At 46.6% G+C, this 22,666-nt stretch overlaps 1 protein-coding gene across 6 annotated transcripts in view; it reads right to left on the bottom strand.

Annotated features, from left to right (window-relative positions):
- Window positions 1–535: 535 nt before the first annotated feature.
- The window catches only part of ZZZ3 (zinc finger ZZ-type containing 3), a 101,064-nt gene continuing 78,933 nt past the window's right edge, over window positions 536–22,666 (bottom strand). For all 6 annotated transcript variants that reach the window (XM_048859819.2, XM_048859813.2, XM_048859817.2 and 3 more), the window contains 5 exons: window positions 21,707–21,802; window positions 18,351–18,503; window positions 13,517–13,651; window positions 2,313–2,413; window positions 536–1,882 (listed from right to left, as the gene is read on the bottom strand). In XM_048859819.2, the coding sequence (XP_048715776.2) occupies window positions 1,738–1,882; window positions 2,313–2,413; window positions 13,517–13,651; window positions 18,351–18,503; window positions 21,707–21,802 (630 nt within the window). In that variant the 3' untranslated portion in view covers window positions 536–1,737. The remainder of the gene's footprint in view (window positions 1,883–2,312; window positions 2,414–13,516; window positions 13,652–18,350; window positions 18,504–21,706; window positions 21,803–22,666) is intronic.

The raw sequence follows: 22,666 nt of genomic DNA, 5'->3' as shown, positions 1-22,666 counted from the left end.
ACTATCAAATGCAATCAGCCAATTACCCTTCTTATTGCCATGGTTTTAAGCTAATGTGTTTCTTTTACATTCTAAATCACTCTGAAAATTTGAGTTCTTGTTTCAGTGGAAAACTAATACAGTTTAAAATAATGCGTGTTTCTGAATCACCAGCGATACAGTTCAATAAAAAAAGTTATTAGTTCAAAAATATCACAATAATTACAAAGCTTTGCAGACATCAGCACGTTTTGAGATTAATACAGCACACCAAAGTTGCTAACGTTCCTTTCTTCTTTAGTCTGAAAAAACAACAACCCAATTTGTGAACAGGATATGAGAAAACTAAGGCTCTTATCCTGCAAGAGGCCGAGCACATTCTATTAGGTGCAGCGTACGTTCAGTTCTCACTGAAGTCAACAGTAGTGCCAAGTGCTGAGCCAGTGCAGATACGGGCCCTTTAAGTATTCATGTGACCTACTAAAATGTACTATTTTCTATTGTTAATGTTAGTTAAAAAATTAATTTCTACCCAGAAAGGAAATCACAGTAAGCATTCTATATATAAACAGAGCGTATCCACATAGTTTATTTCTCACAGTTCTCCTGACAATTGAACATTATTTAAGAACATACTGTATACACAGATAAGAAGAAACATACAAAATGTTTTAAATGATGCACGACAAAATCCAGCAGTATAAAAGAATGCATGTGAACCTTTGCTCACTGCTCAGGCTAAATTTAATCACTTGTTTAAATAGTAATAAAAATACAATCTTTCATGGATCTTGTGCAGACTACAAAAGAGGAAAATTATTACCATATATATGATTTATATTAGGCAGTTTTCTTTGATGAGTTGCACTACCAACTCCAAATGCAGAGGCAGAAGGCTGTGTACTTTATTTTAAAGGAGTTAATGTTGAGTATTAGGGACTTTACACAGTTACTACCACTGGCACTTTTCACCATATTTTGTACACGTCACATGATCATCTTATATAACATTACATTTAAAAAATATATCTGAGTGACAATTTTTTTAACATTCACAAACCATGAGCTGGTTAAGGAAGCAATGCAACAGTTGCTCCCTGTAGTGCTTCACTGTTGGTAATAGAGTTCATTGTGGTAAAAAAAAAAAAAAAAAAAATTAGAAGAAGTCAATGTGATTAAGCAGCTCCAATTTAATCAAGACCTGTAACCAACCATCACTGAAACAGTGAGTATTTTTTAGAGTATATCCTAGAAGCAAACACTGTCATTGGTTAAAACCTTGCCTAAAGAAGTCAGTTCCTGTGCGGAAAACTATTTCACAACAAAACTGCAAGCTACTAAACTGTTTTTATATAAATACTTCATCTTCTCTGGATCTCATAACCAAGTTCTTCAAAGCCTTTGGAATTTATTGTATCTTTAAATGCGTGCTCTCATTTCTGGCTCAGCCTTCTATATTTTTTTCCTTTCTTTTTTGTTTTGTTTTAGATTCACCACCTAAAAATGACTTAAGGTGGGAAAAGGAAAGTCTCCCAGTGAAACCTTCTGCACACTAGGAATGTTCAGCTGCTGTTCAGTGATCAAGAACCGTGACTGTTCAGAGCTGTAGTTTGACGAGTACACCCAGGAAGCTGTCATGCTGTGAGTGACATTTCAGGGAAAGCAGAGTCTTTCCAAAGTGTGCACGGAATTAACAATGATGCCATTGTTACTTTTCAAAGAGGATTGTAAGCCCAGGTAGTAAGTCTGCTTCCCATGTCATCTATTTGCTGGAAAGTAGTTTGGGTCAAGATAATTGTAACTGGTGCCTTGGGACATGCAGTAGTCTCTATCTAAGAATGTCTCTGCTCTGTAAATAGGCTGTAACTGGTGATCTTCCTTGTGAATCTCTGTTTCATGTAGACTGCAAAGGAAAGAAAACACAATTTGGCAAGTGAACTTATTTTTCATAATATATTCACTTCCAGAACAATGAATATATGTTTCTTTTTATTTTTTTAACTGACAGATGCATGTCAAATTCTATATCACACACCATTACTTCACAGTTGAGGATTTCAGAGAACATACTTTCCCTGTCTCATACTTAACAGTCCAAATATTAATTACTCTCTCCATTACACTGAAAGAATGCCTGACTTTCACACCACCAGAAAACACACCAAAAAGAACTATTAGAAACACACTTTACAGTTATAATCTAGTTACATCTAACTTTCAAGAGGTATCATGGAACAGATAAATCCCATATAGCGAAGAATTTACTCAGTGTTTACGCCTTAAAGGGTTATTCAAGTAATTGCAAATAAGAAGCATCAATGCTTGCTGCTCACCAGTCGGAACAAGAATCACAGAAATCCAAGGACATTTCTTGAGGGCAATCCTGGCAGTGCCACCGAATGCCTTGAATGGGTTCAGTTCCGCAGTTGTCACACTGTGAAACATATTGAACAAAAAGGTAGTGAAAGAAAGAATTTATGTTAAAAATATATATAGTTTCATCTCAACCAATGTACTGCATTCAAAGGATAATAAAGAGCATGGTTTCTTGAAAAATCATCACCACCTGCAGATGAGCACTGTATAATCCTGAAAGCTTGTCTCTCTCCACAACAGAAGTTGGCCCAATAAAAGATTATCTCACCCACCTTGTCTCTCTAGTATTTATAAATTAACAGATCCTGGGAAAGACCACTTGGACCGCTGATGATCATCCTACTTTCTGCTTCATTCCCCACTCCCTCAAGGCTCCCATTGCAATTATCCTTCTGGCCAACAACAGATGGACATGCTTTCCTCTGGAACCTATCAGTGTCAGTCCTAAACTCGCCAGATGAGTTGCTGCAGAGTGACACAAGGCAGTCCTTTCTAGCTCAGGGGTGAGCATGATGACCTTGCAATTCTCCAAACTCGACAATCTGAAATGCCTGAACTTGGGATCCTCTACATGCAAGCAAAATGTGGTATCACTAGACAGCTGCATTAGCAACCTTTTAAGGTAAGCTGTACGGAAGACTAAAAAACAGTTACTCACCAGTGAGTAACCTACTGTTGTTCTTCGAGATGTGTCGTTCATGACCATTCCAATCAGGTGTGTGTGCATACACGTGCACAGTAGCTGCAAGATTTTTCCCTAGCAGCAACCATAGCCTGGCCACCCCCTGGAGTCGCGCCTTCATGGCACCCAATATAGAGAGCCCTGCCGACCCATCACCCCCGCAGTTCCTTCTTGCCAGCTACTCCGACAGAGGGGTAGGTGGGTAGGTATTGGAATGGACATGAACAACGCATCTCGAACAACAGTTATGAGAAGGTGAGTAACCGTTTTTCTTCTTCGAGTGCTTGTTCATGTCGATTCCAAATTGGGTGACTCACAAGCCCAAGTTCAGGAAGCGGGGTCGGAATCATCCACCGATTGCAGCACTGCTCGTCCAAAGGCCGCATCGTCCCTGACCTGCTGGGTAATCGCATAGTGCGTGGTGAAAGTGTGGATGAAGGACCATGTCGCCACGCTGCAGATTTCCTGAGTGGGGACCTGTGCCAGGAAAGCTGTTGATGAAGCCTGCGCCCTAGCGGAGTGCGCAGTGATCGGGGGTGCAGGAACTCCTGTCAGGTTGTAGCATTCCCGGACACAGGATGTAATCCGTGACAAAATGCATTGTTACAACACAGGCAGACCTTTCATTCTGTCCACCACTGCCATGAATAACTGGACTGATTTTCTGAACAGCTTAATTCTCTCGATGTAAAAGGCTAGCATCCTGCGGACATCCAGAGAGTGTAGTCTCTGCTCCCTGCCACTGGAATGCGGCTTAGGGTAGAACGCTGGAAGAAAGATGTCCTGGTTCACGTGAAACTGTGACACAACCTTCAGGAGGAAAGCAGGATGAGCTGCACCTTGTCCTTATAGAACACAGTACAAGGGGGCTCTGAAGTTAGGGCTTTGAGTTCAGACACCCTCCTGAGGTTATTGCCACCAGGAACGCCATCTTGTAAGAGAAAGAGAGAAGGGAGCACATTGCCAAGGGCTCAAAGGGTGGTCCCATAAGCCTAGAAAGGACCAGGTTGAGGTTCCAGGCTGGGACAGGCTGTCAGACATTAGGATATAGCCTGTTGAGCCCTTTTAAAAACCGGCTGAACATAGGGTTAGCAAACACTGAGCGGCCCTCCTCGCCTGGGTGAAAGGCCTAGATGGTGGCTAAGTGCACCCTTATCGATGACAACGAAAGCCCCTGCTACTTCAGATGGTGAAGGTAGTCCAGAATAAGCAGCACTGGGTCCAGCATCGGCGACGAATGGCGCAGCACCAACCAGATTGAAAATCTCTTCCACTTGGCAAGGTAGAGGCTCTCATAGAGGGTTTTCTACTGCCAAGGAGGTCTTGTCTAACCTGGTCTGAACAGGAAAGCTCCATCGGGTTCAACCATGGAGCTTCCACACCGTAAGGTAAAGCGAGTTGAGGCTCAGATGTCGAAGACCACCATGATTTTGCGTCAGAATGTCCGGGAAGAGTAGCAGGGCTTCCACGGACTTGTCTAGGAGAGATGTATACCGGTGCTGTCGGGGTCATGCTGGAGCGATCAATATAACCTGAGCTCATTCCCTCCAGTCTTGAAGAGCACCTTGTGAATGAGTGGTATGGGCGGAAAGACATATACAGGAGACAACCTCCTCAGTGGTGGAGGAACGAGTCCGCTCTGGAGCCCGGGCTGTGGTTCTGGAAGGAGACGAACTGCTGGCACTTCCTGTTGTGTTGTGTGGCGAATAGGTTTATCTGGGAAAAGCCCCACCCCTGGAAGATTGAAATCGCGACATCTGGGTGAAGGGACTGCTCGTGGCCATGAAACAACCTGCTGAGGTGGTCTGCCAGCTCATTTTGTACCCCGGGGAGGTCCGATACTTGCAGGTGTATTGAATGTTCTACACAGAAGTCCCACAGCATGAGGGCTTCCTGGCACAGGGGAGAGGACCGTGCACACCCCTCCCCCCCGTTTGTTAATACAGAACATTGCAGAGGTGTTGTCTGTCATGACTGATACACATTGTCCCGTTAAGTATGCCCGGAAGGCCTGGCATTTCAGGCACACCACTCTCAGCTCTCTGACATTGATGTGGAGAGCCAGATCCACCTAAGACCAAAGACTTTGAGTCCTGTGGTCTCCTAAATGTGCTCCCCAGCCCCTGTCTGATGCATCCGTCACTAGAGACGGGACGGCTGTGGACTGGCAAAGGGGAACACTGAGCATACCTCCTGAGGGTTGAGCCACCACAGGAGGGAGTCGAGGACCAGGAGAGGTAGAGTCACTATCCTGTCCAGGCTGTCTCTGGCCAGGCGGTACACTGACGCCAGCCACGACTGAAGAGGTCTTAGTCTGAGCCTGGCATGCTGCACCACATAGGTACAAGCCACCATGTGTCCCAGAAGCTTCAGGCAGTTTCTTGCTGTGGTGGTGGGAAACTGTCTGAGGCCTCGAATGCTATCCGTCAGGGCCTGAAACCTTGCTTGCAGCAGGTATGCCCTGGCCTGGGTCAACTCCAATACTGCCCCTATAAACTCTATCCTCTGGACAGGAGACAGAGTGGACTTTGCTTTGTTTAAAAGGAGACCCAGGTTGATGAAGGGGCTCTGATAAACTAGACCTGAGCCTCTACTTGGGTCTTGGAGCGGCTCTTGATCAGCCAGACGTCGTCGAGGTAAGGAAACACCTCAACCTGGTGCCTGCGCAGAAACACAGTGACGACTGCCATGCACTTGGTGAAAACCTGAGGTGCTGCTGACAGGCCGAATGGGAAAACTGTGAATTGGTAGTGGGTGCTGTCCACCATGAACCTGAGGTACTTCCTGTGGGGCTGAGTGATCGCGATATGAAAGTATGCGTCCTTCAAGTCGAGGGCGGCATACTAGTCTGCTGGATCCAATGAGGAAATGATGGAGACCAGAGAGACCATGCGGAACTTGAGTTTCTTTATAAACTTGTTGAGTTCCAGCAGGTCCAGGATGGGCCTGAGGCTGCCTTTAGCTTTCGGTATTAGGAAATACAAGGAATAAAAGTCCTTGCCCCTGTGCTGCTGAGGAACCTCCTTCACTGCCCCTAAAATAGGAGTGACTGCACCTCCTGGATAAGGAGTTGCTTGTGAGAAGGGTCCCTGAACAGGGACAGGGAAGTGGGGTGGAAGGGCACAGAATTGGATGGAGTATCCTCCCCTGTACTGTGCGGAGCACCCATCGGTACAAGGAAATAAGGGACTATGCATGGTGGAAAGGGGATAGTTGGGATGAGAAGGTAAGACAGGGTGGATCCATTTCCAGGTGTGGTACACGGTCCTCGACCGTGCCTTCGAAAGGCAGGCTTAGGTCCCGAAGATGGCTTCGGTTGTCCTGAGCTCTGGCCAGAAGGTTGACGTGGCTTTCTCCTGCCACTTCTGTTCTGCCTTCTGGAGCCATCTTGATAGTTCTGCTGACTGAACCTTTAAGTGGGCTGTGGCTGGAAGCGTCTCTGCTGAGTGGAAGGCGTGTAGAGGCCCAGGGACCTGTGGGTGGCTCTGGAGTCCTTCAGGCTGTTTAGCCTTTTGACTGTCTTTTCCAAAAACAGAGTCTCACCCTCAAAAGGCAGGTCCTGTATGGTCTGCTGGACCACAAAGGGGAGACCTGGAGCCACTAGCCCCTTCTCATGGATACACCCATGGCCATGACTCTAGTGGCAATGTCTGCCCCATCAAGTGCTGCTTGCAGGCATGTCCTGGAGATCAATCTCTCCTCCTTGACCAAAGCCGAGAATTCAGCCCAGGAATCTGAGGAAAATAACTCTAAACGTAGCCATTGCTCAGCAGGTACTATAGGCATACCTGCTGATGATGGCCTGTTGGCTGGAAATGCAGAGTTGCAGTTCCCCTGTGGCGTATACCTTCTGCCCGAAGAGGTCCAGTTTTTTTGCGTCCCTATTCTTGGAGGAAGGGCCCTGGAAACCCTGCCTCTCTCACTGGTTAGCAGTGTCCACCACCAGTGTACAGATGTTCGTAGCCCATGGAGGGCACAAAGTACCACGGTTCATTGAGCTTGGCAGTAGGCGGCAGAGAGTCCGGGGTCTGCCACAGGGTCTTGGTCATATCCGGGATAGTTTTGATTAGTGGTAAGGTGATAAAGGAAGGGCCCAAAGGGGCCAGGATGTCCACCATAGGGTCTGCATCATCTACAACTTCCTCTGCCTTAATGCCTAGACCCTGTGCGACCCGGTGCAGCAACTGCTGAAACACCCTCGAGTCTTCCAGAGCTGGGGCAATGGCAGTGTCTCATTTGGGGAAGATAAGGAGGCCACTAAGGAAGGTAGTTGCTCCCTTCCATCCCCGCTGGAGGGATCTCTTGAGCCGGTGGGGACAGAGGTGGAATGGTCCGGTTGTGGCACCATGAAAGGCATAGGTACAGGCATTGACGTCGGCCCCCACACCGGTGTCTGATGGTGTGTGCGCGCCGTGGTTGTAATCGACATCGGCGCAGGCAGCATCCATGATGGCATTGGCGTTGGTGCCCGAGCCGGTGCCAAAGGTGCGGTTGGTGCCATAACCTGAGCCGCTGACACCTCTGGTGCCAAGGATGTTATTGAAGGCGGCGCCGCAGATGGTGCCAATGTTAGCAACAGTGCTGCGGTTGCTGGCATCAACGATGGAGATAACTGCTCAGCCAACGGATGTGGTGGGACAAAGGTTGCAGACACAAGTGAAGCAGCACCCGAGTGAGATCCTTGGCTCAGATCCATGGAGTCCAGAAGGGCCATTGAGCTGGGTTCTGCCATTGAGGGGTGCACGGCATTGGCTGGGACCTCCTGTGGTGCCTTGAGCTCCATCTTCTGCTCCTGCTATAGTTGGACTTTGAGGTCTCGGAATACAAGGACCAGGGCAGTGCTGCACCTCTTGACGTGGCGTGTCAGAAGCCCAGGGACCGACTGCGCTCCCTGGATAGAGGTGCTGGTGTCTGTGATTGCTGAGGCAACGGGGAGCATCACAACATCATAGCTGGCTTTCCCTTCAACTGCACAGTGCAGGATGGAGCCTGCAGTGCCGACGCCTTTTCCTGCCTCGGGGGTGAGAATGGTGCCATGAGTCTGAGCAGGTCCTGTGCTGCCTCAAACACTTCAGGAGTGGACAAAAACGGCAGGCTCTCTGAGGGATTTGGTGAGCTCGACAGGCCCGGACTCGACTGCCTCGCTTCGGGAGGAGTCAACGTGGCTGCCCCTTGAGTTTCGGAGCCGTGGCCCAACTGTAGTACCACTGATGGCTGGTCTCTGGATCTAGGCAATGGGGATCGGCCTCTTTCAATTCTCTTCTTCTTCTGCACCAGCAATTGGAACTGGTACCAAAGGTTGGAGTGTCCCCAACACGCTCCATGACAGTGCCTAGAGTCCTTAGCCGCGTCTTTCTTCGGTGCCTCTTGAAGAGGGCACCGGTGTGCTCCACACCGAAGAGGATGTGCTGGTGGTGAGATCCCCAGCACCGGGGTCCAACTGCGGTCAAAGAGCTGCCTCGATGAGGAGGATTTTAAGCTGCTGCTCTCTCTCTTTCAGGGTTCTTGGTTTGAATTTTCAAGGTTTCAAGATTTTACAGCGGTCTTTTTGGTAACCCTTGCCCAGGCACCATAAACAGGATGTGTGGGGGTCACTTTTTGGTATGCACTTTGCTCAGTCCTTGCAGGTCTTGAAGCCCGGGGATCGCGGCATGCCCCGGAAGCAACAAATAAGTGGGGTGGGATGGAGAGTAAACCCCTATAAATGAAACTTACAGCTGACTCACTATACTAAACTACATGATCTGAATAAACCACGTGAGTACAACAGAAGCAAGAGCAAGGGAAGTTCGACCTACCGTCACTGGCAGTTAGGGTGACCAGAAGTCCCGATTTTACAGGGACAGTCCTGATTTTTGGGTCTTTTTCTTATAGAGGCTCCTATTACCCCCCCACCCCGGTCCTGATTTTTCTTTTCAGACCTTGCATTCTGATTGCTGTCTGGTCACTCTACTGGCAGTAAGAAGGAACTGATTGGGTGGCGGGTCAGCAGGGCTCTATATTGGGCGCCATGAAGGCGCGACTCCAGGGGGCGCCCAGGCCGACCCTATGGTTGCTGCTAGGGAAAAATCTTCCAGCTACCATGCACGTGCGTGAACACACACCTGACTGGAATCGACATGAACTAGCACTCAAAGAACATCATACATTAGCTTAGGTTTATTACACAGTAGCGTTTCCAAATTCAGTACATACATAACTTATACTCCATGCAAGGCTGGTAGTTCCACCTATTGTTAAGGGTGCCTGACAGTTCCCATGATAAGACCCTGATTTCAGTTGCTTATAACTCTGCCAAAAAAACCCATTTGGACTGAGATTTTCCATGCTGGGTATTAGCCTATGGCTGGTTTTTACTTATTTATTTTTAATTCCACCGAAATGGTTCAGCCATTTCCAAGAACAAGGCTAGGGAAAAAGTCAGTAGTTCTGCCCATGTTAAAAAAAAATCATGAGACCTTTTTTACTTCTTGCATCCTCATGCTTTGGAGCAGGGACTTGAAGGGGGTGGCCTGTGTGTCATGGATGTGCCTTTTGCTATTCCCAGGAAAAATCCAGCCAAATTTGTCCAAGTTATAAGCACAGGAGAAATCTCAGTTCTCACAGGCTCAGTAGAGACTTCTTCCATTTTACCAGTTAAATCTCTGAAGATTCCTTCCTCACTGAACATGCTCAAGCCTCTCACAGATCCTAATGCTGATTACACTCCACACGCACCATTCCCACAGAATGACTGAGCATGCTCCAGTCCAAGGCTACAGGGGTGAAGATGGACTTTCCCTGTAATGGGACTGAACTGCAACTGAAAGCAATGAGTCTTTCTTGTGCTCTCAGTGACTCCCCTACTGGCCACCAGTCAGTGTGGAGGAAGATGATGCCTACTTTGAATGCAGAAGGGACAAAAGCTAGATCAGGGGGAGGGAAAAGAGGAGACTGGGACTGGAAGTAGGGAAAAGAGGAGACTGGGACTGGTTGGCAAGGACTGGTCAGGCAAGGAGACTAAAGCAAATTCCCCACCACAGCCTGGACCGGAACACAAGATTCCTGAGTCTCACCATTCTTGCGCTGACAGCAAATAACTGTGAAACCCTCTGGAAAACTGTGTCTCATCACCTCTCTACTGGGAGTCCCACAGAGAGGATTACACTCAATGATGGGTATCAGTCAGTGCACAGGGCGGACCCACTCTGGAAATGAATGAGGGTTGTACAATAAAGGAGGCTGTTGTCTCCAGGACTCTGTTTCATTTGTTGCAGAAGTTGGAAGGTGTGTAGTGAATGAGGCAGAGGACTGGAGGAAAAGAAAGGATGGTCTCATGGTTAAGGCAGTTGAATGGTGTCCTAGAGAACTGGATTCTATCCTTTCCTCAGCCACAAAGTTCCTACGTGATGCTAGACAAATCTCTTAAACTCTTCATAGACAGGCACCCAGAAAAGGAACACACAATTAGTGAGACCCAGGGATCTGATATGCAGAAATGCTGAGCACTCAGAGCTGGAACTGAAATCAATGGAAGCTGTACTTAGCTGTACTTATATATAAATATAAAGTGCTACATAATGCTACATAGTCTGAAAAATGAGGTTCTAATCATTTCAAACTGGGCACTCACTACTGGAGGCAACTTTTGACCTTAATCTCAGGTCTGTGACTGAGCCTCAGTTCCCCATCTGTAAAATAGAATACCACACACACCCCTCTCCCCCGCTCCAGTTCACAGGGCTGTTGTGACAATTAATTAACGTTTGTGAAGCACTCAGATACTAAAGCGATGAGCACCAAAAAAAAGCCCATGAAGAAATAAACAATTGTGTATTCTGACCAGGGTTTCAATAATGTGCAGTAAATGAGGCAAGAAGCCACACTTTGAACAATCAGGAAAAAAACTTAATTTTTGAATAGCTATTCATTAAGTAAGCAACGTCCACACTGGGCACTGAATGAGTTGGCAGTCCAGTGGAAAAATACAGTATGTGTTCATGTAACTAAAACTGTATCATGATGCATACACACAAGGGGGACAAATTATGGTTGCAAAGACAACCTTAATTCTGGCATTTCCTAACTTCTGAGTGCTTGATTTAGTAACCTTAATAACATTTTGAATATAGTACATTAAAGTACTAAATCAGTAACTCAAATTACTTTGTCCATTATATTTCATAGCTAGAATTGCAATATTCTTGCTCAAAGTCCATATTTTATATTCTGAATGACAATAATAGCATTCATTTAAAAAAGCCTCAGCTTTCCAATACTGTGACATAAGTCTGTCAGTATCAGTATATTACTAGCCTGATAGTCTCAGTTTTCAAGTGTATGTCAGTCTCCTTGGACTGAATAACCTTGCATTCTTATGGAAAAGGCTACTACCAAAAAAGCCCAATAAGCCCTTTCTCATCTCTAAGGAGTCAAGGCAATTCCTGCACGACTGCATACATGGGGAACAGCCAGAGGTGAAAGTAAGTTAAAGGACTTACTGGTACGCTGGAGTCCTGAGCAGGGGGCTTGGCCTCAACTGGAAGAGGCAGGACCTTAAATCCCCGGGCCCTTTAAATCCTGATTTAAAGGGCCTGGGGCTCCAGCTGCAGTAGTGACGGCTGGGAGTCCCAGGCCCTTTAAATCACCCCCGAGCTACCAGCTGCAGAGGCAGTTTAAAGGGCTCCAGCTGCCGCTACTGCAGCAGAGCCCCGGTTCCTTTAAATCACTGAGGAGCCCTGGGGACTCCAGGCTGCCACCGCTACCCCGGGGCTCTGGGCTCTGGCAGAGCTTTAAAGGTAGTGGCTGCTGGAGCCCCGAGCCCTTTAAATCCCAGCCTGAGCCCTGCTGCCCAAGCCCTTGGGCAGCAGCGGTGGGGCTCCGGCGGCGATTTAAAGGGCCCCGGGGCGGTAGCAGGGGCTGGAGTCCCGGGGCCCTTTAAATCACTGCCAGAGCCCCACCGCCGCTACCCCAGGGCTTTAAACTGCTGTCTGGGAAAGCCGGTCCCGGTACGGCGCACTGGCTCTTGCCGGTATGCCGTACCAGGGCGTACTGGCTTACTTTCACCTCTGCTACAAAGAAGCTTGTTGGTAATGACTGAAAATCCTCAAACTGGAACAGGTATCCTTCCCTTTTCAATGTTGCCTAGAAACGGATGGTGCTGCGGATAGCACATCTCTGTATGTTAAGTGTAAAAATATTATTTTTATTCATCTCATACCAACATCATTTTATTTCCTTGCTTGAATCCTCTCTTCAAAAATTGCCTGGAGCTGGCCCAAATGCTGCTGCAATTTTTCGCTGCACCTACAGCCTCAGTACACTACCTATTGATCTACCAAAGTTATCATTCCACATCTCTGGCTTTTTTTCCCCTCAAAAGGACAAATTCCTGAAAGACTATCTTTTTAAGTGACTGGGAAACTTTGCTACTATAAACTGGGATTAATTTCACCCTTAAGGTTTAATACTCCCAGTACCCCAAAAGAGATTATATTCCAAGAGGAGTTTCACAAACCAGTGCAGATAGCTGTAGTCATTTATTTTTCTTTACAGCGAGTTTTATTGTGCTGTCTGTACATTTCTAAGACAAAATCCTGCATTAAGAGATTACATATTTCCATCTTTATTTTTCCTATATGTCTATCACTCTGAAAAGGAAAGTTTCCTATTTTCTTAGAAAATCCAATTCCTGCTAGTTTTTAAAAAAATGCTCACACTAAATTGAATACAGTAGAACCTCAGAATTATAGAAAGCTTGGGAATGGAGGTTGTTTGTAACTTCGAACAGCATCTTCACCTACTACGTGTAAGTGGCTTCCCCGTGCATGTGGATGGGGACAGGCAGCTGGTTCAAGCCCTGACTGCAAGGGTGATGAGTGAGACACCCTGAGGCCCTACGGCATCAGTGAGTGCGCCGTGCAAGTTGTGGCCCTTTAAAATTGAGCTGCTCCTCCAGAGCGCAGCATGCTGGCAGTAGCTCGGGCTCACACTCCAGGCCAGACACTGGCCGCAAGAGCAGAAGCTCCCACCCCAGCACCGGCAGCTTCCTTGCAGCATAAGCAGCTTGGGCTGTGGCAGCTTCTTTCCCAGGCTTGGACTGAGCTTGCAAGTTTGTCCACCTCCTGGCCAAGGGAAGAGGGTGAAATCAGCACCTGCGGCTTACAGGAAAGCGGCACAGACCGCAGCATTATTCCTGCTCTGCCTGCTCAGGCTGCCTTGGGCTGGCAGAGGGGGCTCACAGCTGTGCCTGTGAACCTCAGAGTCTTCACCTCCTAGCTGTAAGTGGCTGCCTCACAGGTGGGGACAGGCAGTCCAGATGTGCCTAGCTTTAAAATGCAATACAGGCACAGCATAGTATTTGCTCTTTTTTTCGGTCTCTGCTGCTGCCTGATTGCTTGCTTCCAGTTCTACATGTGTCCGGTTGACCAGTCAGTCTGTAACTCTGGTGTTCGTATCTTTGAGGTTCTACTGTAACAACAGATTACCAGTATACCTTACCTTGAAGCCCACATGCTGCACAAATCCACTTTCTGCATGCATCTGCTGGAGTTTTTGCTTCTTCAACTTTTTTAACTCTAGCAGTTCTTTGTATTCAGGTAATTCTCGATATGCTATCGGGATACTTTCTTCATCCTGTTCAAAAAAGAAAACCTTTGCTTTGAGGATATCATTACTGAGAAGATCTAGTTTCCTTCAACATAAAAGTGTGATCAGATTTCTTTCAGAAAAATATTGACAGAATAAACTACATAAGAGACACACAAGAATTATTTGGGGAAAGAAATCTATTGTTAATGGCACGGGGAAGGTTTGACACCAGCTGCTAAATTTCTGAAAGGACACATTTTGAATTAATTAATTTTAACTCCTAAACTAATTAATGGACTTGCTTGGAAATTTACAGAAAACTAATCTTATACTCAAAGTAAAAGTGCTGTAAAATTTTAGGGATGATGTGCTGTATTTTCCATACATAAAGAAGTGGCTGAATTCCTGCTTTATATGAAAAATTCAACTCAGGGCTTGTCTTCACAGGGAAGTTGACCAGCACAGCTAATGCAGAATAAGCTATACCAGTCAATTTCCCCTGTGTAGACAAGGCCTTAGCTTTAACTATGGAGCAGGCAGCAACTGGTGCCTCCAGAGTCAAGAACTATAGATAAACCCTTCCCACTACTTGCTGGTGGCACTGTGATGCTCCACAAAATCATTCTGAGATAACACAACTGCCACTGTGGATATGTCTACACTGCAGTTGAACACCTATGCCTGGCCTGTGTCAGATGACTCGGGCTCACAGTGCGTGTGCTCTGGGGCTGTAAAACAGCAGTGTAGATGTTTGAGCTAAGGCTGGAGCCTGAGCTCTAGGACCCAGCGAGGGGAGACGGTCCCAGTGCCTGGGCTCCAGCCTGAGCCCAACAGTCTACACTGCAATTTTATAGCCCAGCAGCTTGAGCTCCTCAAGCCCAAGTTAGCAGACCCGGTCCAGCCATGAGTGTTTAATTGCAGTGTAGACATACCCTGAGAGCCCTGCTTTGAATCCTGAAATTCAATCCAATTTACTCATTTTGTCAGCAGGGCATGATATTTTTGTTCTCCTAATACTGTCATTTTGCATTGATAATGGGTAAGGCTGCGATTTAGTCACGGAGGTCATGGAATCTGTGACTTCTCCATGACTTCAGCCAGCGCCTGCTGGGAGCTGCAGGTTTCCCTGCTGCCTGCACACGTGGGGAGCTGCGGGGTACCCCCGCAGATCCTGGCCTCCATAGGTGGCAGGGGGGAACCCCACAGCTCCAGGACACTTTGGGCAGCAAGGGGGAACCCTGCCCAGGTGCCAGGGGGGATCCCCACTGCTCCCATGCACCATGGGTGGAAGTGGGGATCCATGGAGCTCCCGGCCGGAGGGAGGCAGGGGGGATCCCAAGAGCTCCGGGATCCCAAGATCCCTGGAGCTCCCAATGCCCCCGTAGCCAGCTGCCCAGGCTACCCATTTTGTCATGGGTATTTTTAGTAAAAGTCACGGACAGGTCAGGGGCTTCTGTGAATTTTTCATTATTGCCCGTGACCTGTGTGTGACTTTTACTAAAAACATCCATGACAAAAAACTTAGCCTTAATAATGGGGTCTTTCTGGTAATGGAGCTCACCTGTCTCTTTCTACATTACTGCAAAGGAGAAAAATATCCATCTGAAATGCTGCACCAGTGAAGAATGAAAAGAGTAAGCCAACCTTCCTAAAATAGGACCAAGTCAAGCATTACCATTGCAAAAACCAAAACCAAAAGCTACTAGTAGCAAAATTGAAAAGAAAAACTGGTGTTGAAATACAGACTCCCTAAACCTGCTATAATTGTGAGATCATGGGGTGAAATGTAAGCAGTTTGGGGGGGGGAGGGGAATCTAGATGTAGAATGTAGTATAAAAAATTATATATATGTGCACAGAAGAAAAGTATAATTGATTCCAGAATGATTTGTTAAGATAAAGAGAGGCAAATTTTAACATTTAATTTTTTAATTTAATTAAATTTAATTAATTTTTAAAAATACTTTTTTCACCTCTTTTAAGATTCATATGGAAAAATAGTAAGTTACCAGATATGATGGTAAAGGATGGGAGAGAGAGATGTCCCAGACAGCTCAGAAATTAAGTCACAAGGAGAAGACAGAGCATGTCTAAAGACAAGAGATGTGGCTGGAACTGAACAATGGATTCAGGAGTATAACAATTTAAGATGAAGAAAATGCAGTACATGTCACAAAGTCACTGAGAAAAATTGAACTGATCTGTGCTGGACAATCTCATTACCTTTTGTTATGCTGTGAGGCTTGTGAGTGATAACACCCTCCCCCCAACATTCTCACAAAGATAAATTGGAGGGGGTGGGATAGCTCAGTGGTTTGAGCATTGGCCTGCTAAACCCAGGGTTGTGAGTTCAATCCTTGAGGGGGCTGTTTAGTTGATCTGGGGCAAAAAATGGGGATTGGTCCTGCTTTGAGCAGGGGGTTGGACTAGATCTCCTGAGGTCCCTTCCAACCCTGATATTCTATGATAAATTCAGCAGGCCAGATCCTTCTGTCTTGACTTCAATGGAGTCATGCTGATTTTACACAAGTGGAGAATCTAGACCCATAATCTTCAGCAGTAGGATTTATTCCCTACATACAGTATTGTGTAAAGAAGTATGAAAAGATGTTTATATTATAAGCCCACAAACCCAGTCCACTGAATATGTAATGATGAGTTGTCTGTGATGAGACAACTGCTGATGAGTTGTCTGTGTGGACCTCTGCATCTAACCTCGATTAGTCCAGCCACTAAGGTAAGACAAAGAGCCATATATAGTATAGGATGCAATTATACCAAAGAATGATGAAAGGATTTAGTCCTTTTGGTGCAACACCTTAGGCAGAAATAGGTCTACACACTTTATCTGGTGTTCAGAATAATTCACCGTTAGTGACTGAACTATTTTTGAAGATGCGAACGTGCAATTAAAAGTTTTTGGAAGTGTCTAATTTAGGGGTCGGCAACCTTTCAGAAGTGGTGTGCCGAGTATTCAGCTATTGTAGTATGTAAAGTAAACAAGGTTTTCAAAATGTTTAAGAAGCTTCATTTAAAATTAAATTAAAATGCTGATCTTATGCCAGTGGCCCGCTCAGCCTGCTGCCAGCCTGGGGTTCCGTTCACCTAGGCCGGCAGCAGGCTGAGCGGGGCCTGCGGCCAGGACCCCGGCTGGCAAGGGGCCGGCAGCCAGAACCCCAGACAAGCAGCGGGCTGAGCGGGGCCAGCGGCCAGGACCCTAGACCGGCAGGACCCTAGACTGGCTCAGCCCACTGCTGGTCTGGGATTCCGTCCGCCGACTCCTGCCAGCCAAGGTCCCGGCTGCCGGCCCTGCCCAGCCCGCTGCTGGTCTGGGATCCTGGCCCTGCCCACACAGAGTGTGCATCTACCTTCTCCCTGGTTCTAGCCCATTCTCTTCCTCTCTCTCTGCACTGAGCTGAGGATGTGAGTGCACTGAGCACAGGGCTGGGAGTGAAGGAGCAGACTGGGGGTTGGGGTGTAGGGTCTGGCCAGGAGCTAGAATGCGGGAGGGGGCTCAGGGTTGGGGCAGGAGGTTTGGGTGTGGAGTGCTTACCTGGGCAGCTGCCATTTGGTGCAAGAGGTGCAGGTGGAAATGTGTGGGGGGTGCAGGAGCTCCCATTTGATGCTCAGGGTGGGGGTGGGAATGTGGGGGCTGCAAGAGTCAGGGCATAGGATGTGGGGGAGCTGGGTATGTGAGGAAGGTGCAGGAATCAGGGCAGAGGGCATGTGAGGAGGATGCAGGAGTCAGGGCATGGGGTGTGGGGGGCTAGGTATGTGTGGGGGGTGCTGGAGTCAGGGAAGAGGGCTGGGGGTGTGCAGGGGTCATGGCAGGGGGCTGGGGGCATGCAGGGGTCATGGCAGGGGGCTGGGGGCATGTGAGGAGGATGCAGGAGTCAGGGCATGGGGTGGAGGGGGCTGGAGTCAGGGCTTGGGTTGTGGGGGGGTGCACGGTCAGGGCAGAGGGCTGGGTGGGTGTGTGGGGGGTGTAGGGGTCAGGGAAGAGGGCTGGGGGTGTGTGCCTGAGCGGCTCATGGCAGGGGGCTGGAGTGGATAAGCTCTGATTCCATCCCCCTTCCCCAAGGCCCCGTCCCCACCTCTTCTCTGCCTCCTCCCTGGAGCAGCATGTGTGCTGCGGCTCCACTTCTCCCCCTCCCTCGCAAGGGCAATCAGCTGATCGGTGGCAGGGAAGGAGAGGAGGAGGGGCAGGAACCCAGCACGCTGGGGGAAGAGGTGGGGGAGGGGGGAAGCTCGTCTGCCCGGCAGCAGCAGCCAGCAGGACCAAGCTTCTTCTGCCCCCGTGGGGAGGGGCGGAAAAGAGTGGGCCGGGGCAGGCAGGATTTTTAATGGCACGCTGCTGCCTGCCGGGGTCCTGGCCTGGGTTTGGCAGCGGGCTGAGCGGGGCCGGTGGCTGGGACCTGGCAGGCAGCAGCGTGCCGTTAAAAATCGGCTCGCTTGCTGTCTTTGGTTGCCGACCCCTGGTCTAATTCTTCCATGGTATCATGTTTTTTGTTTGCTTCTTTTTTTGGTTTGGACTTTCCCTGAATTTTCTGTACTTGACTCTTCACATCAAAGAGGTGCCAGAATTCAATCTCCTGCTCCACCTGGCTTATGCAACTGAATTTGCAACAGTTTACTATATACCTGACAATGTTTAAGTAAGGACACTTTTTCCAAATATCATTACTTAAACAGTCAAGAAACACTGTGAGTGAGACATTTTGCAATTTTGTGTTTAAATGACATACCGATACTTCCTCCTCTGCTGCAGCATCCATATGGCTCTGAAAACTGGATCTGTCATCATCCTCATCCATATAAACTGGAGGTTCATGGGATGTCATGAATGTTGAAGGTTTGAAGAGATGTTTATTTAGGGGGTGCTGTCTCCTGCTTGATGACTGTAGTAGAAAAATGACGAATAATGTTCAGATCAGATTCCTCAGAAACTATTTTTTTAGTAAGATATTCCTAACAATAAAACCTGTAGACAAAATGTTTACAATTTTTATATGTGATCTCTTATCTTTCCCACAAATTTTCAGACAGCATCCACTTCTGAGCCTAGTACAAGTGTTCTGGGGTCATTCACTTGAGAGATTAATACATTATGCCTTGGAGATTGCTTTCTATTATCTGTTCCATAAATAAATACTGTGACACAATCCTATTTTAGATAAACCCCTAGTAATGAACAGTCCCTGCCCTGAAGAGCTTACAATTTAAATAAATAAGATAGACAAGAGAAAAGAGAGGAAGCAGGATTATCCCCATTTTACAGATTGGGCTCTGTAGCACAAAGAGATGAAATGACAAGGTCACACAGAAACACTGTGGCAGAGTCAAAAATTGAAAAGAGGCAGTTTGGCCTATTGGCAAGCACACAGGCCTTGGAGTCAAGAGACCTGTGTTCTATTCCTGGCTCTGCCACACCTGTCGGTTTTCCCCCAGCCCTTAGTTTAAAAAATCCACTACAATCTTTTTAATTTTATATGCCAGCAGCCTGGTTCTATTTTGGTATTGGTGGAGCCCATCCTTACTGTATAGTTTCCTCTTTCCTAAAAGGTTCCCTAGTTGCTAATAAACCTAAAACCCTCTTCCACACACCATCGCTCATCCACACATTGAGACCCTGCAGGTCTGCCTGTCTTTCTGGCCCTACGTATGGAACAGGAAGTATTTCAGAGAATCTTACTGTGAAGGTCCTGGACTTTAAGCTCTTATCTAGCTGCATAAATTTGGCCTCCAGGACTTGTCTCCTACCCTTCACTATATCATTAGTACCTACATGTACCATGACCACCAGCTCCTACCCAGCACTGATCATAAGTCCGTCTAATATCTGATGAATAAGTCTGTCTAGATCAAAAAAATGTTCAGTGGCCTCAGAGTGCAGCCACCATCTCTTGCCAGTGAGCCACTCTGACAATTTTTCCTAAAATACTTAATTAACTTTAGGAAAAACAAATAAATATGCACATATACATGTCCACATCATTGTAATTTATGTAGGATTTTTTTCCAGACTCAATAATAAAAATAAATGTACAATTGTCTCTATTCTTTACTGGGCCTAAACAGAATAGAAACACAAATAAGGTACATTCTTCTCTTTTTTCCTAATGTCTTTTGCTTTTTTGGTTGTTTTTTTTTTTTTTTTTAAAAGATGTGCTAGTTACTAAGTCTGCTGTGAAAAGTGGTATTAACAAACATACAAATATCACTTTTCACAGCAGACTTACTCAGTCCCAGCAAGCTTTGAGATAAATTAAGCCCTGGATAGGGAGGTGGATATGGAGGTAGTGGGGGGCAGGGGCACCGGAGGCGGGAGTGACCTTGGGGCCAAAGCTTGCCACCGTACGGCCAGGGAACGGAGCCTGAAGTTCCATGACTGGAGCCTTCCACCCTCCACCCAAGGGCTGAAGCCTGACCCCACTAGCGCTGGGAAGATCGGGAACTCACTGGCTGCCTGCTCCTCCAGCTCTTGTGTCTCCAGAGGTGAGCAGGGACCAACCACTACTGGCTCCCCCTGCGCAATCACCACCCAGGAGGCTGTGATTTTTAAGTTTTCAAAGTGGCAGCAATGTTAGCTTCTTCTGAAAGGTTGTTTGCACAAATAATTCTGATGGCGAGCATTCTTAATTAAGGATCTGATGCTGTTAAGACATATATGTGCTTATCTTTACACACTGAAGCCATGTGCATAAATCTTTACAGGATTCGGGCCTATAATTGCAAATACATTTTAGCAGAGTTATCTGGTGTGAACAGATTTTGTGGACATTACTGCACCCACCTCTGAGAATTTTGAAGACCCTGAAGTCTGGCTTAAATCTCATTAAGATGGCTTAATTGATATTCATGTTTTATCAGTTTATATTTTCTTTTCTGTTAATGTCAATGAAAGGGTGCCAACGACGTGCTCTGTGCTACAGCTTACACACCAAAAAATGATAAATACATATAATGAAAACAAAATGGTAAGCAGAAGAACAGGGAGATGGGTGTTCTATAACCTGTGTAAACTTGAGTAAGTCACTTCATATCCTATGACCATCACAACAGCATCTGAGCGCCCATAAAATTGCATCAATCCATATTAGAGAGACAAGGTGGGTGAAATGCTATCTTTTATTGGGCCAACTTATTGGTAAGAGAGACAAGCTTTCAAGCTTACACAGATCTCATCTTCAGGTCTGGGAAATGGGACATCTCTCACCAACAGAAGTTGGTCCAATAAAAGAGATGATCTCACTCACCTTATCTCTCTAATATCCTGGGACTAACGTGGCTACAACAACACTGCATACATCAATCCATATGACATTTTAAATATACATTTGAGTTTCTCTTCTCTTCCCAGTATTAGGAAGAATTCTCAGAAATTTCACTGAACTTCTCCTTCTATTCTTATTCTTTTCTCTACCATTCCAAGAGCAACACTGTATTCAAGGGGGACGGGATTGGGAGGGCTGAGGGTGGAGATTTGTTCACAAAGAACTTACTAAGTAAAATCAAATATGATGTACAATAATAGTGGATGATCTTACATCTTAGAGGAGTTCAGGCCTGAGAAAAGCATTCAGTTACAGTGTTAACTCTATGGCCATGGTAGTTTAAATATACTCATTTTTGTGAAAACTCATCTTCTGTGTTTTTTAATTTTTATGGATTTAAAGTTTTGTTCTTCTCTGAAAGGTGACTGTGAAAATGCCATTGCTGGGATTCTATATTTTTTTGTCTTCAATGACTACTAGATCAAATATGCTCAGTTTACGCGTGCATGTGCTGGGGGCGGGGGGACGGAGGGAAGAGAGTAAACAAACCTGCCAGCCCTGCAAACTCAAGTGCGTGCTTCTTATTGGCACTTCATCACCAATAAAGACACTGCAACAGGAACTAACTTACTTAAAACAACTGTTGATGTGCAAGCCAGAATAGAATCCAGCTTGCTCTCTGGTGCTAACAGCAGTAAAAAATACCTCTGTCAGTGAAATAATAGATACATATCACTTGGGATGAGCAGTCTATTTAATATTTTCAAAACTAATTTGCATGTAAATGCACATGCAAATATGAAGTTTCTGCTATAATGTAGTCTTACCTTTTTGGAGTATAAATATAAGTTTGGAGTTCTGCCTGGTACCGGAATGCCAGCTTTAGTCAGTTTTATGAAATACTTTTGCACCCTGCTGGCAACCTAGAAGAAACAAGATAAGTTAATTAAGTGTTAGATGAATAAATAAATACGCTATGACCTTTAAATAAGGAATTCAAATACCCACTAAAAATCTAATGTTTGACTGAAGTGCTTAAAGAAAAACACAAACTTCAGAGAAAGATGACATTCCAAACTTTATGTAATATTTATAAAAGGCAAATGTCTAGGTTATTCTTCTGCAAAGAGTTAAAAAAAATTGGGGGTTGAGCATAGCAGTTAAGTTTCTGATTCTGAAATTGCATCAAAGATATTGTGTGTGATCAGGTCCACGATCTGAGAACATAGACATATTTGCCCACTCTACAGTGTTGAAGAAGAACCTGTCCGTCATACGGTCTCTTTCTGCTGGATAGACAACAGTAGTTATTATGCATTCACAGTACCTTACGATAAGAGTTAAAAGTAAATGACTCTGTCAGCAACTGGTCACAGGGCCATAGCCGGATTAAGGCCGGGGCTTTAGGGGATGCAACCAGGGGCTCCGGCTCATGGGAGGCCCCGCAAAATAAATCACAGGCAGCAGTCTCTGGGCCGCTAAAAGGGGCATCTGGCCTGACCCCATGCTGCTCCCAGCAGTGGCTGGCCCCTAGGGAGGGGTGTGTGTGTGTGTGTCCGTGTCCATGTGTGTCCGTGTCTGTGTTCACGCACTGCCCCCGCCTCCAGCCCGGACACTGCAGTTCCCCTGGCCAATGGGAGCTGTGGGGGTGGTGCTTGCGCGTGCAGGGAGCGCACAGAGACACAGTGTCCCCCTCCTGCGAAGGACACGCAGAGATATGCCAGCAGCTGGCTGCTTCCAGGAGGGGCATTGGGCTATGCAAGGCAGGCAGCCTGCCTGAGCCCTGC

The sequence above is a fragment of the Caretta caretta genome, chromosome 8 (genome assembly GCF_965140235.1).
Source record: "Caretta caretta isolate rCarCar2 chromosome 8, rCarCar1.hap1, whole genome shotgun sequence".
Lineage (NCBI taxonomy): Eukaryota > Metazoa > Chordata > Testudines > Cheloniidae > Caretta > Caretta caretta.
This window is presented reverse-complemented; position numbering and strand designations above follow the sequence as displayed.